Raw genomic sequence first — 15,139 nt, forward strand, 5'->3', positions numbered from 1 at the left:
ACCAAGTCTTGTTCACTAATCTACAGTAAAGGGAAGAGTTTTATCTTTATTTTTCTGTCCTTAACGTCTTGTGCTCACTTAAAGTCTCTCTCTTTGTAGTAAAATAAACTTGTTTTTTCTTTAAGCAAAATTAATCCTGTGTTGTGAATTGTTTGAGCTTTGGACTAGCAAAGTGTAGTATGTTTTTCCCTGACAGTGGCAACAAACCTAAAATATCTGGACAGTGCAGGAGAGGCTGGACAGTGCAAAACACATGTCTGCATGGAAATTCAGGACTAGGAGTTTTTTGGGAGTTACCCCACAAGTATAGTAACCAAGGCTGCTGGAAGCCAGTGTATAGCTGGAATGAGCTGACAAGCTGCTGAGGTCGGAGTTGCTGAACCAGAGCTAAAGTTATCCATCAACAGACTCCCTCGGCATAACCAGCCTGATTGTGAGCAACCCACACTGGAAGCTACAACAGCAAGGTATTATGGGGCACCCAAAATTGTGGGACAGGATTGATGAAGCACCTCACTGGCCTGGATTGCACCCTGGAATGTTACAGCCCCCAAGTCTTTTTCAGAGTCACTGCTTCTCAGGATAGAGTTCCCCATTCTTTAAGCATGGCTAATGGTCTTTGTTCACAGATATATACATTCAGCCATATTATAACATATATCATTTGCTTGTGCCCAGTTTACCAAGTGACCTACATCACTCTGAAACAGTGACCTCTCCTCTTCATTATTTACCATATCACTGAAAGTTTGAAGAAATATTTTCTTCCACCTCATTAAGAAAGATATTAAATGGCACAGGACCAAGAACTAATTCCTGCAGGACCCCAGTGGAAGCAAACGCTCTTGATGATAATCCCCTATTTACAGTTACATTTTGAAACCTAGCTGTTAGCCAATTTTTCATCCTTTTAATGCATGCAATGTTAATTTTATACTGTTTTTTAATAAAAATGTCATGTGGTTCCAAGTCAAATGCCCTACAGATATCTCTCTGCTTCCTTCATGCTATTACCTTTTTCAACCAATCTTTATTCTCATCAAAAAATATTTCAAGTTAGTTTGACTGGATCTAGTCTATAGGCAGATAATGCTCATCAGTGTTCACACACATTTCTTACACATAAAGGGCAGCATAGATCCGAGAGAGAGACTTAAATTCCATTTCTGTCACATTTTGCCTTTTTCACCAGAAACATTGGGTCTTTCCTGCACCTCCTTTAAAACTGTACTAAATACAGTTTGTATTTGAAGGCTTTGTGGTGGTATTGAAATGGCTGTTTTGATATAACATCTTTATCGTGACCCTTCCATTCTTCTGAAAACATAGCTACAAGCCTATCTTTACAAAAGCCTTGAAAAGATCTTTTTGGAGCTTGTCTTTTTAAAATAAATGTCAGTTACTGAAGCAAAAAAGATAGGCTATTTCATTAATGGGGAGATGAATGAGGAAGAAATGTATTATTAACACCAGAATATTTAAACCTGGGAAGAGATCATTTATTTCAGACATCTTTAGACATTCTGCTAATGCTTCCATTTTGTTAATGATGAATTCACTTCATTTAAAGAAAAATCTAATGGAATTTGGTAAATTTTCAGTGTAATGTGAAATCTTTCTCCGTTCACAGTATATGGGTATTCTGTCCCCACTGTCACTGAAGGTTAATAATGTTGTCTCTCACCTTCATTGTGCTACAGAATGTAGCTTGGAACAGAAAATAATAGCGCAACTAAAGCAATTTTTACTTACCAAGTATTTAGTTTTATTTGAGTGGTTTTCTTCCTAAAATACATAAGAAGATAAGAATGGCCATACTGGGTCAAACCAAAGGTCCATCTAGCCCAGTATCCTGTCTTCCAACAGTGGGATATTGCCGGTGCCCCAGAGACTGTGAACAGAACAGAGAATCATCAAGTGATCCCTCTCCTAACATCCATTTCCAGTGACAAACAGGGGCTAGGAACACCATTCCTACCCAATCAGTCTTGATGGACCTAAATATTGATGGACCTAACCTCCATGAGGTTCTTTTTTTAACCCTGTTAAAGTCCCGGTCTTCACAACATACTCTAGCAAGGAGTTCCACAGGTTGACTATGTGCTGTGTGAAGAGAAACTTCATTTTTTTCATTTCAAACCTGCTACCTATTAATTTAATTTAGTGATCTCTAGTTCTTTGAATGTGTATGGAAATTATGTTCAAAGCTGATTGTAATTACTATGGTGAACATATTTGAGGTGCTGAACAGATCATTGAACTGTACGTATCATGCATAATCTAGAAGCAAACTTCCTACATTTAATGCTGATTAAAGAACCATTTCCTTCACTATAGCTGCAGCACAATCATTGAAGAAATGTTCAAAATTATTTGTCACCATTTTATAACCACACATCAAAAATTATTCTGGTGCGAAAGTAGCCATAACAGAACATTAAAAAAAAAAGTTTCAGCCATTTTAATTTGTAAGTGGGTAGTAAATAAATATAGTTGTTACTTTGTAGATCACTTTATTTACTCCTTTAAATTTTCATTGATATTGATGATGATCAGAGTTAGTCTAGATCAGATGCAATATTTTTAAATTGCCAAAGATCTCAAACTACTTTGAAAAGCTTCATATTAAGGACAGGAAGAAAAACAAAATAGACACTTTCCAGTAAGTCTTTCACTGGTCAAGGTGCTATGCTCAACATGTCTGCACTCTTCACCCTTTGGCTAAGTTTAGACTGCAAGCCTCTTTCGAAAAAGAGTGTCTAGACTGCAACCTGGCAGTCTGGATACTCTCTTTCGAAAAAGCACAGTTTGCACTACATAGTGCCTTTTTTTCGAAAGAGCACTTTAAAAAAAAAGGCATTATTCCTCATAAAACGAGGTTTTCTGTGGTTGAAAAAATTGCTGCATTCCTTCGATTTACTTTTGAAAGAACATGGCAGCAGTCTAGACGCAGGAGAAGTTTTTTCTAAAAAAGATCACTTTTTTTCGAAAAAACCCTGTAGTCCTGACACGCCCTTTCTGAATTTAGCTTGGATGCAAAGGAGCAAACAAAGACAAGGTAGGCCTGCTTACCTCAAAGCTCCTGCCTTGAGAACTAGTGCCAATTCTATGTCAACAGGACTAGAGGTGCTCCACCAGATCCTTTACCTGCATCTGTGCGGAACCCATACTGTACCCCATTCTGAGACCTGATATGCCCACAGCGTAGAGAGCAGAAAACCATAGAAACCTGACAGATTTAGACTCTAGTCTGCACATCCTTAAGGAATGTCAAAAGGTGATGTACTTTGATGAGTTTCACACTCAATGAAACCTGAAACTGACAAGTTTCACCTCCTTGTGTGGGGAGAGTTTCCACTGTGAGCATTTCGCACATCTCTAATTGTCATGTCTTGAAAGGATAAAAAAAGTTTTCCCCAAACTATTAGAAGAGGTTCAAGTTTCTTTTCAGGAACACTTTAGAGCAGGTTAAGCAGAATTCTAATGAGGTCAACATCCTTCCAAATGATACTGTACTCCTTTGATTTTCCCATTTATTATCCAAAGATTTCAGGTTCAGTTTACATGTGTATGGAAGGGGGAAATGCTGCCTCTGCAGCATATTCCCTCTTCCTCTTCAGCACTATGGATGGGGAGGAGATAAGGTTAAATCATGGATTTAATGCCTTCCCATAGGTTACATCAATTCTATAAGAATTTCCAGGGCCTCCTCCCATCTGATTATGTCCCTTACGTTTTGTCTACATTGCCACTTGAACAACAAAAGTTTTGTCATTCACAGGTGCTTAAAAAGCCCCCTCTCCCAAAAGACAATAATTTTGTGATAGCAAGTGGCAGTGTGAACAGCTCATTATTGTCAGAAGTGCTCTCTTGTCTACATCACAAACCCTGCTAGTAGGGGGTAGACATATTTTGTCAGCAACGGTGCTGACAAACAGTGTTTACACTGCCAGGCTTTTAGCAACACGGCCATGTTGCTAAAAGCTGTGATGTGTAGACAAAGTGGTGGGTAGGAGATCTCCTAGCAGCAGGTCTTCTGTAAGAACCATGAACAGGGACAGCTGGGCAGAAGCAGGTGTCTCAGTAAAAAAAACCTCCTTGCCTCTGTTGAATCCCGAAAATGTTCAGATTTGTGTGATTGTAGAATATTAATTCTCTAATATCTGAACAGTGCCATACCTGCCCTAAAATGGTATATAGCTTCTCCAGAGGAAGAGTTTGGAAGAAACTGAGGAATGTCTGTTATCTTCGGGGACAATTCCTGCATAGTGGAAATGACACTACTGACAGTGATTCAGATTACCATCTTTCCCTGAATTAGTTTCCAACTCCTGCAAATTTCTACATAGAAGAGAACAACTTTCCTTAATAGAAGCACCCAATATCACTTTCACATTTTCTATCAGCTTGTTTGGGTCTTCATTTTATATCTAGGTTTTAAATATGACTTCTAATAAACTCCACCCTGTGTGAATAGCAATAGTGATACGCAGAAGGAATCAGTATGGATACGGATAAGAGTTGTCTGTCTGGTATTTCAAAATCACACAGTGTTGACACTATTAAACTATTTTGAATTAGAATAACACAAGAAAGCTTCACCTTTTCTCATAATAACTGTAAAAATCCATCATTACTATTCCACATAGGTCAATATAATAATATAATAAAAGTGTATTCATGCTGCGATGAGAATCATAACTGAATTCCATAGCTACTTATTTCTTATCCTTATATGTTTGTGTGTGCGCTTGTGCCTATGGCTGTCACTTCATAAATGGCAAATAATCTGCTGTTTGTAAAGCTTTACCTTAACAAACACTCTGTAATATAAAAGTAACCTTTATTTTATAAAAGAACAGTACACTAATTACTCCAACTCCATGCTCTATCATAATGACACTGCAGTGTTTATATCCTCACTGTGGAGTAAAATAGTAATTTCATAATTGCAGCAATTGGTTGCCATCTCTGTGTACATACATATTGTTCAGAAGCTTGAAATTTATTGCAGGGAACTTTTCTGGGTCAAGTTTTCTTTTTGTAAGGCTCTGACACATCTTTTAGAAATATGTTTGTCTTTGGCATGCAAAGGTGGGAGGCTTTATGGCACATTCAGAGTATTTGTGCATGCCTCATTAGATAGAGCGACCTCTAACTGCACTGTAACTCTAGAGAGGACTGTTCCTAGAGAACAGAGGAATCTACTTGTTTTTTTATTTTTCCTTACTTTTTTATAAGAAACCTTTCAAATTTGCTCTTCCAATACACTTTATAAAATGTGACTCCAAAATTATAAGTAAATAAATTGCAACATTTGTCTTAATTTTTAATTAGCGGAAAGTCATCACTGTAAACTGTGTCTTCTATTACAAGCCAGAATATTCAACTGCCAGGCCTGAAATAATTAAGCAATATATTACAATTAAGCAATGTAATTTTAATTTAATTATGATATATCATAGACTCTGCTTCTGATTTAACTGACATTCATTGACAAAATGCTATAAGGGAAAATAACACTAGAGTATATAGCTAACAGCGCTGTGTGTTTTATTTCCTAGTATTTGGCATTCAGCAGAGCATATGGAGACAGAGCCTTCCATCTGAAATAGCTGGCATGTTTTGCCCTAATGTAATTGTGGACGGTGACTGAGGGGGAGTTTCAGTCATAACACCTGACTCCATTCACTTAAGTGTGCTTTGGATGAAGCCACTATTGAACTGCCTCTACACCTTATAGGTAGTAGGTAAATAGACAGCCATGTTTGCAAATAACATGAGCAATGAAATATTAGATAAAGTCAGATCAGATGGTGCATCCTCCTCCTCCTCCTCCTCTTCTATTAGACAGGGCAGGGCAGATGCAGAATATAGAGAGTGAGATAAAGTGCAAAGAGCAGGACAAGGAACACAGAGACACTCTCTCCTCCATCAGTGCTGCTGCTGCTGCTGCACAGCCACTGAGATCTATTTGCACAAAAGGAGTTGGGCACCTCAGTACTTGTTTCAGGCTAGACTGTGATGCACAACACTCCCACTAGAACCTGTAGGTGCCTAAACTCAGTGCCTATGTGGATTTATTTTTCAGGAAATATTCCCTACAACCAGGGGTGAAAGTAACTTAAATTTCTTACTGGTACTGTTCTATTGCGGCCCTCTCCTTTTGGGGGGAGGAAGGACAGAGGGTTGAGGGGGCTGTGTAAAGCCAGTACCTATAAGAATGTCAGATGGAGTGTGAGGAGTTCAGGGCAGGGAGAAGGTGGGGGTGCAGGGGTAGAGGGGCTCCAGGCGGGGGAATGCAGGAGGCAAGGCAGGGGATTGAGGGGGGGGATCTCAGTGCAGAGGATTGGGGTTGGGAAGGGCTCCAAGAAAGGGGTTGGAGAGTTTAGGGGAAGCTCAAGGCTGGGAGTACGGCCACTGTGCTGCCCAGCCACTCAAGCACTGGAGCCGAAGCTGGAGCCTGTGTGTGCTGTTGCCATGCAGTCGAGGGTGCCAGCAGCATCCAAAGCCTGCCCCCCCCCCACACACACACACACATCCCCCCAGTGGGACAGTCTCTTACCAGTTCATGGCACTGGGACCCACTGGCTCTCTTCCACCTTTGCCTAGAATCCTGTGTTTCTGCCTCTAGTCATGTTTACTGGTGCCTCTCTCCTGCATATGCCCCAGAACCATTCATGAAGAAAACAATCATCTGGTCATCAAACTACTGCCGTGCAGGACCTGTTCTGGTAGGCACCTACCTATTGAATGCTTGCTGGATTGGGCTCTCTGGAAAATTCACACAAAGCATCTGGGGAGGGGGAAAGGGAGGAGCAGGACCTCTCGCATAACTTTCAGCTCAGTGGTTAGGGTAATCAGCTAAAATGTGAGACCCACCTGTTCAAGTCCCTCCTCTGCCTTATGTGGAAAAAAAGATTTCCATGGGTGGTACCTGCTGACTCTCAGGTGAGTGTTCTATCAGTGGGCAATGGGACAGTCTGCCATGGAGCTCCTTCAACACCTTCTGAAGCTGTTACTCTGTGAATAACCAGAGTCACTGAAGCAGGGTAGTGGACTCTGGGTCTCCCACAGAGTGGGTGAGTGCTCGCTGCAGGAGGAGTGGGAGAGAGAGATGACATGAAAAACACTTTTAATCATGTGAAAACATTACAATATATACACTCAAAAGATATTAAGAATATAAAAAGAACCATAACTTAATTAAATGAGCATTAAATGAATCATGAAAGCCTCCGCACAAGTTTATTGAAAATATTAACACCTAGTCAACCAAAAAGTGCCCATGTTACATATCAGTGTATGAAAAGTACAGTCAGTCCATAGCTAGGCCACAATTGGTGCATGTGGAACAGCTCTTGTAGGTCACACACACACACACACACACACACACACACACACATTATTCCAGATACTATGTTTTGGTTGGATTTCTAAATGGCTAGTTTTGCCAGACCCAATAAAGACTTAGGCAGGAAAGAAACCAGCCACATGAGAGCACTGTATCTCTGTCCCAGAACAAGAAGGGACTTGGAGAAAACTCATCCCAAACCACTGAAAATCGGCTGCAAAGAAACCAAGGCAGGGGTTCCCAAACTTTTTGACACGGGGACCAGTAAATCCATTCACCAACTTTTGGAGGACCGGTAACATTCATTTGCATATTTTCATATTCATTAATCAAATGATGAATATTCAAATAAGTTGTTTCTGGTCCTCCCAAAGCCCCCAGTGCCAGCTTTAGCAAAGCTTTTGATATGGTCACCCACAATATTTTTGCCAGCAAGTTAAGGAATATGGATTGGATAAATGGACTGTAAGACAGACAGAAAGCTGGTTAAACCAGGATTTCCCAAACTTTTTACTTTAGTTGGAACCCTTTTTTTTTTAATACTGTTTTTTGCAGCCCAAAAATATAAACACATAAAAAACAAACTGAGAAAATACCAAACATATAACATGTCTGGTATTTTCTCATTAGGTACGTTTTATTATTACTAGATGTATCAGTTTGTAGTTTCGAACTGCCTGGCTGGTAAATGTGCTCAGGCTGCATGCGTGTGTCTACCAGCCAGCCAGTTCGCAACTACTCGAGGGGTGGGTGGGGGGACGACAATAGAATCCCCAGGCTGGACTCACTTGTGCTTTCTGGGGGGGGGGGGGGGGGGGAATGTGGGCAGCACCATGAGATCTACATATGGCCTGGTCAGTCCTGCTTCCCCTCTCCCCTCCCCCCGCTGTGCCTCTGGCCAGCCCCACTTCCCCCAACCCCCTCCCGGACAGCCAGTTCTCCCCCCATTTCTCCTCCCAATCTCCCTTGGCCAGCCCCGCTGCCCATGTCCAGCCCCGCTTCCAGCAGCCGCTTCTCTCCCTCTGCACCTATCTTCCCTGGCCAGCTCCCTACCCCTGAACTTGCACCCCCCCGGCAGCCCTGCTTCTGCCGGCCCCCCAATCTCTTCTGGCCAGCCACGATGCCCCAGGCAAGCCCTGCTTCCAGCAGCTGCTTCTCCCCTACTCCTCCTCCCGATCTCCCGGCCAGCCCTCTGCCCCCCGGCCAGCTCTGCTTCCACCGGCTTCCCCCCCCCCCCAATCTCCAAAACCCGTCCCAATTCCCCTGACCAGTGCTGCTTCCGGTGGCCGGCTCTCCCCTCCTCCTCCTCCCCCGACTTCCCCTAGCTACGCCTCTGCCGGGAGCCAGAACATCGGGCTGCAGGTTATGCCCAGGCCGGCCAAGGGCTTGGCGGACCCGGTGCCACACGGGTTCTCCCGGAGACTGGAACACCCCAGGAGCTGGCAACCACACTGAGGCCTGGTATTTTTTTCCTGCGGCCCGGTATGCGCCGCAGCCCATAGTTTGGGAAACGCTGAACCAAGGAATCAAGCATGGTTGTCTGAACTGAGCAAAAGAGATAGTGTGCAAACACCTCAGCAGTAATTTGCTGCACAAAATGATTGATTGCTCTGATGTTATGCAGGACCCTACACGACAAGTCGCCAAAGTGATTAGTAAGAGGAGCTTTTACAACATGCTCCAAACCAGGAACATGGTGTCACCTAGCCCTGGTCTACAAAATGCACAGACAGATTCTGTCCAAAAAATGCGCCGACAGATTCTGATCTGAACAGCAAGAGTTGTCGCCAAATTCCAGTTTGACCAGCTAGGAATAATCAGGTAGGAGTACTTAGCCAATCCAGTTTGCATAAAGGCAGATAACAAGCTTATGGAGGACAGAAGTCCGTCAGGAAACAGTAGGTTAAAAAACAGCAGCTCTTCCAAGAGCCATAAGCTGGAAAACACTTGATCAGAATGCACACTTTTCAGACATCATCAGATATTTTAAATACTGGAAAAGAATGGAAGCAAATACCAAATGCTAACTGTTGGTGGCAAGAAGCTGTCACTGTGCTGACTAACTCAGTGAGTCTCTAGCCCCCTTCATCTAAAGACCGGAACAGCAAAGCAGGGCACAGCCAATGGGAACTATTTTTAAAATAGTTAATGTGCTTCTGAATGCTGTCCCAAAGGCCTGAGGGAAGTCCAGACCATTAGTCATCAGGAGAGGATCCAGACCCATTAGCCAGTGTCACAACACTGAGCATACAAGATTGTTGGCAATCAAAAAAGAGTTTTGGAAGGCATCTGTGCCATTTCTGAAGGTGGTCTTCCACCTTCTCCTCTTACCATATATTGTTCAGATCTGAAAAAGACCCCGCATAACACCTTAGTTGCAAAGGTGCGCTTGGGCAATTGTTGGGGCAACAAAAAGGGAACACTACACTGCCAAGAGTCCAGAGTGCAACAGCTTCAGCAGGAAGAGGTTGAGGTTGAGAAAAGCCTCTAGTCCAATAGTTATAGCATCCCAGTGGTGGCAGATTTGCAGGCAACTCCTTTCTCCCCCTCAGACAAGGTGGGAATTGAAGTGGTGGGTCTCCAACATTCCAGATGAGTACCCGGAGCATTGTGCTAAATGTTGTGAGAGAGGAAGTCCATGTCCTCCTCAGCCTCATGCAAAAATGGTATAGGGACCTAACACTAGGAGAAACTTTACAGTCAAGTGTCGCAAGCAGAAACAGGTGCCTCTCTGCAGTTTGGCTCCTATCTCTGGCCTATTTACTGTACAGGACCTCTGGTGCTTAACTGGCTTTGTGAATCCCAGTGATTTTTCTACGCACCCAGCAGTTAGGCACCGTGATGTTTAGCATCACAATGTCTAACACCTTTTTTTGCATCCAGACCTGGGTTGCTTCTGCACAACAAGACAAATTCCATATTTTGGTCCCATCTCTTTCAGAGACTGGAAATGCTAGATTGTGGCTTTGATTTAGGAAGGCACTTAAATGTATGTCTATGTGTTAAATGTCTGAATAGCCCAAGTTAGTTCAACGCTTAAAAGTTAGACTTGAAAGTTAGACCCATGCTTAAAGTTAGACTTGTACTAAAGTTACTTCCTGAATCATTTTAGAGTTTATAAAAATAAAGTTAAAGAAAAAAAGAGACTATCTTTTTTACTTGAATAACTTGAATAGACCCACCGATCTATGACATAAGGTGAGAAAGATTTGGGTCTTAATTCATGAATGTGCTATGTGGAATTTTTTTTGCTCATTTCATTTTTGCGTGTTTCATTTTGTTCATTTGGTTTTTATTTAAATTTCTCTATGGAAGGCTGTAGGCCAAGTTCCTTCTGGGACCGTGAGAACAATTGTATACTCAAAGCAATAATGAATGATTGTTATCTCTCACATCCCTTCTCCCTCTGGTTTTCTGAAATAAAAAATGAAGGATGATTAGTCAAACCAATGATTTTTAGGACACAGTGGAACATCAGTATAATGTGTTTAAAACTGAGGCAAACATTTCAACCAACCCTCAGGTGATATTAAAAATTGTGCCACATGGGCCTCATACCAAGTATTTGCTTTATCCTATAGCTCACGTAAGGTTTTGCAAAATGCACGTACAATAAACATTACATTAAAACTGTGTTAATGTGGGAGTATATGTGAACAATGTGGGTGCTTCAATTTGGCTTCAGTTCCCTACCTCAAAGATATAGCTCATGAATACACCTGTGAAACAAGTAAATAATTTTAGATAATACTGTCTGTAGCAAATGCCATAGGAAATGAGTAGAAGGGCAGTTACTTTTGAAAAGTGAGACTCAAGAATGGATGCAAACCAATTTTTGCGTTGTGTATAATTCTACTTCACTGGATATATTACTGGTTTTGTAGGAAAGCTAGGAGTTATTTCTTGTATTATCGTAATTTATTTATTTTTAACTAAAAATCTTGGCTCTAATTCTTCGCACCCCCTACCAACGCACACACAGTTCTGTAAATACAGCATACTGTTTGTTTATCTTTATTGCTGTATCAAGTTTACTTACACTTTCAAAATTAAAGGGCAAAAAACTAAATCTATGGAACAGAGTTATAGCAACTGTGTGGTATCTAACTGATTCAGCAGTTCAAAACTCAGCAGTGTTGGAAAAGGATCATAAGGTAATAACTACAGCTGATATTACCTCTGGAAAAAGACGCTTCCCTGTAGTCTAATAAATATTGTATGAACTAACAAGAAGCAATATGCTAATGTTGTGATATTTACCCAGTAAGCTGGAGCATCAATTGATGTCTTGCCTCTTTGAGACCTGTTGATATGAGAACCATTTTAAACATTTAAATATTTTCTTTTGTTTCTATTTTTCCAGTTGTTGTTACCCTGTGAACAAAAATGGTGAGTGAAAGTCGTCACGAGGCGCTGGCCGCACCACCAGCCACCACCATTGCAGCTTCTCCGCCAATTAATGCCACAGAACCTGCCAGTCCAGGAGCAGGAGGTGGAAAAGAAGATGCATTTTCAAAGTTAAAGGAGAAGTTTATGAATGAACTGAATAAAATTCCATGTAAGTAAAATATAGATGGATAGATACTCTACTGGTAAAAAACTACTGCTAAATATTTTAGATTTTTTTTTAGAAAATATTTCTACAGTTTGACTTTAAAGTATTAAAACCATATTTGTTCACCTTTTGACAACTCAGGTTGATGGACCAGGAATGCTGATGCTTGATTTTCAGTTTCCAAAACATTAACTTTATAGTCATATAATTTCCAAAATATTATTATATGACTAACTCTTTTTACTACATATAATTAAATATTAATAATAATAAATAGTAATAATATTTAGGTTCTGAAAGCTGAGAATAAAATGCAATTAATAGAATTTTATTAGAACCATTTCTGTGGTAATATTATATAAAATAATTATAAAATTCCTTTTTATTTTAAACATTTCATATAAATTGGTTATTTTGATACCTTACTGAACTCCAAAATGAGAGGGGTTTTTTTAATTGCAGTTATCATCATAACAATGTCCATGCTCTTTAAAAATAGCAAGTAAACACTACAAACAAATTAAAATATATTTGAAAAGCATTACATTTAACAGACTATGGGTTTTTTTAATTTTAGCGGTTTTATCCTGTGGAAAGGTATAATATAGTGTGACCAATAATGACAAGTAACAAATCCGAATATTAATCGATTTTTGTCTCTTAAATGGACTTTGGCAATCTGGCAGAGACAATTTTTGCTAAATTGATAGCAAACAGCTTTAGTCTGTCACTCCAAATTCCCAGTTGCAAGAATAGAGGTGTTACAATGGCAAGAAGACTGCATGTCATTAGTCTGGTAATCTGCACAGTCCAGCACGGACCACATTGAGGCAGAATTGCCTGATACTATCTTTAGGAAAACAAAACTACAAGGAACAACAAGAAAAAGAACAAACATTTAGGAAAATGGTAACATTGTTTCATTTATACTGCATGGTGTTATCTAAATGAGGCAGACTGGAATTTTGTATAGGCTCTACCTTTATTTTTCAGCTTTGATGTTAATATGACTAAGGGCATGAATCGTTTGTACTATCCGAAATTCTGTACTTGGCAGGACTGGGAATAGAGTCTCTAGGCAGCAATTTACTTGAAAAGCAAGTATCTTTCCATTTTAAAGTAACAATGAAAACAAATGGAAAGCCTAATATCGAGAGTCTGCCTTTTATTTGAATAAAAAGCTCCCATGGTGCACAGCATTATGGATGAAGGAGGCTTGCCCACTGTTCATCTCTAAAATTACTTGCTGGGAAAAATTAAAAATCCTACATGTTTCATGTGATATTTCATAATATACTGAAAGTGATAGGTGTCTCTACTTTGACCGTTTCAACATGCCTCGTTCTTGCTACCTGCATTAACTCTTAGAGAAATAGTGTTATGTAATGCAGTTTAATAATGGATGAAAAAGGGCTGTACTGGATGCAGAATACCAGTATGTCTGCCAAGCGTTAAAAGAATTCAGATTTGTCTATATTCCTGCATGCTGCTGGAAGTGGATCAGATCACCCATTTGGTCATTTTCATCTGTATTACATATTCTTTAGATTATTCCCCTCGCTGAAAAAATCTGTGCATGGGGATAGAAAACACCACCACGTTCCTTCACAAAGTTTCCATCAGATCATTCTTTTGAAATAGAAACCACTGGCCCTTAAAAAGTCAGGATCTTCACTGAAACACCACACTGCCTCCTGGCACTCTACTGCTCTCTTGTTCTCCATCAGCAGAACTTCGGTGAACTCTGTCGAGCTCCGAAGAGATGCTTGTTGCCCCTTTCCTGAAGGAGGGTTGCATAGTGCAGAGGGGCTCCTCAAGAAACTGAATGCAGCTAAGCCAGGGGTGGGCAATAATTTTTGATGGGGGGCCACTCCAAGTATTTGGAAAGTGTCCAAGGGACACATTCTTCCATAATAATGGAGGAGGTGTGGGATATGGGATGGAGGCTGGGTGCAGAAGGGAGCTTGGGGTAAGGGATTGGTGCGCAGGAGGGGCTGTGTGGTCCGGGAGGGAGTTTGGGTGAAGGAGGAAGTTGTGACCTATGTTAGGGGACTATGGTTCGGGGGGTTGGGTTTGGGTTGTGGCCTGGGGAAGGGGACAAGAGTGCAAGAGAGGGTGCAGGGGTTTGGGTTGTGACCTCAAGCAGGGGATTGGAGTGCAGGTTCTGGGAGGGATATGGGGGCAGGAGGAGAGGCAGAAAATTTGGTTTGTGACCTATGAGAGGAGGGGGCAATGACCTGGGGCAGAGGATTCGGGTGTAGGAGGGGTTAGATGTTTTGGGTTATGTGGGGTAGGTGGACAAAGGGTTGGGGTACTAGAGGCATGTTTTAACTACGTCTCGACTACACAGCTCCGTCAACGGAGTTTATTCGGCATAGGCAAAGAAGCAAGGATTTAAATAATCCCTGCTTCATTAAAATAAACATGGCCACCGTGCTGTGCTGACGTTCAGCTGATCCAGCACAACAGGGAAGTCTAGACGTGCCACGGTCAACAAGGGAAGCCTTTGTCGATCGCTCCGGTAAAGCTTGTTTGAAATACGCTATTTCAAAATTCAATCAAAATAAGATGCAATTTGCATAGGGCAAATTGCGAATCTTATTTTGAGTGTATGGTGCTGTGTAGATGCACCCCAGGGCCCTGGAGCAGGATTTTTAAATTAGGCAAGGGAACATGTGTGTTTTCAGCAAGCCTGCTCTGACCACACCCAAGAGCTGTCAGAGCCTGCAGCATGAGGGCTAGATGCAGGTCACCAGCAGTGGGGGGTATATCACCCAAACAAAAGAGGACTGGGGATACAGAGCAACATAAGGTGACCACAGGTGAGCTATTAAATGGGAGCAGGAGACACAGAATGGGTCATGATTTTGGCTGCTAAGTTGTGGGGCTGTACCCATATAACTATATTGGTAAACATTGCTCTCATACCCAATATAGTTATGCTGGTATAAAACAGGGTGGCTACGTCTAGACTGGCATGATTTTCCGGAAATGCTTTTAAAGGAAACGTTTTCCGTTAAAAGCATTTTCGGAAAAGAGTGTTTAGATTGGCACGGATGCTTTTCCGCAAAAGCACTTTTTGCGGAAAAGCATCCGTGGCCAATCTAGACACGCTTTTGCGCAAAAAATGCCCTGATCGCCATTTTCATGATCGGGGCTTTTTTGTGCAAAACAAATCTCAGCTGTCTACACTGGCCCTTTTGTGCAAAAGTTTTGCGCAAAAGGGACAT

General features: G+C 41.4%; 1 protein-coding gene across 2 annotated transcripts in view; it reads left to right on the plus strand.

Annotated features, from left to right (window-relative positions):
* Nucleotides 1-15,139, plus strand: part of SYT1 (synaptotagmin 1) — a 523,899-nt gene that overhangs the window by 327,283 nt on the left and 181,477 nt on the right. For both annotated transcript variants that reach the window (XM_075932323.2, XM_075932321.2), the window contains exon 4: nt 11,718-11,912. In XM_075932323.2, the coding sequence (XP_075788438.1) occupies nt 11,741-11,912 (172 nt within the window). In that variant the 5' untranslated portion in view covers nt 11,718-11,740. The remainder of the gene's footprint in view (nt 1-11,717; nt 11,913-15,139) is intronic.

The sequence above is a fragment of the Pelodiscus sinensis genome, chromosome 1, assembly GCF_052426305.1.
Source record: "Pelodiscus sinensis isolate ZL-2025 chromosome 1, ASM5242630v1, whole genome shotgun sequence".
NCBI classification, from domain to species: Eukaryota; Metazoa; Chordata; order Testudines; family Trionychidae; genus Pelodiscus; species Pelodiscus sinensis.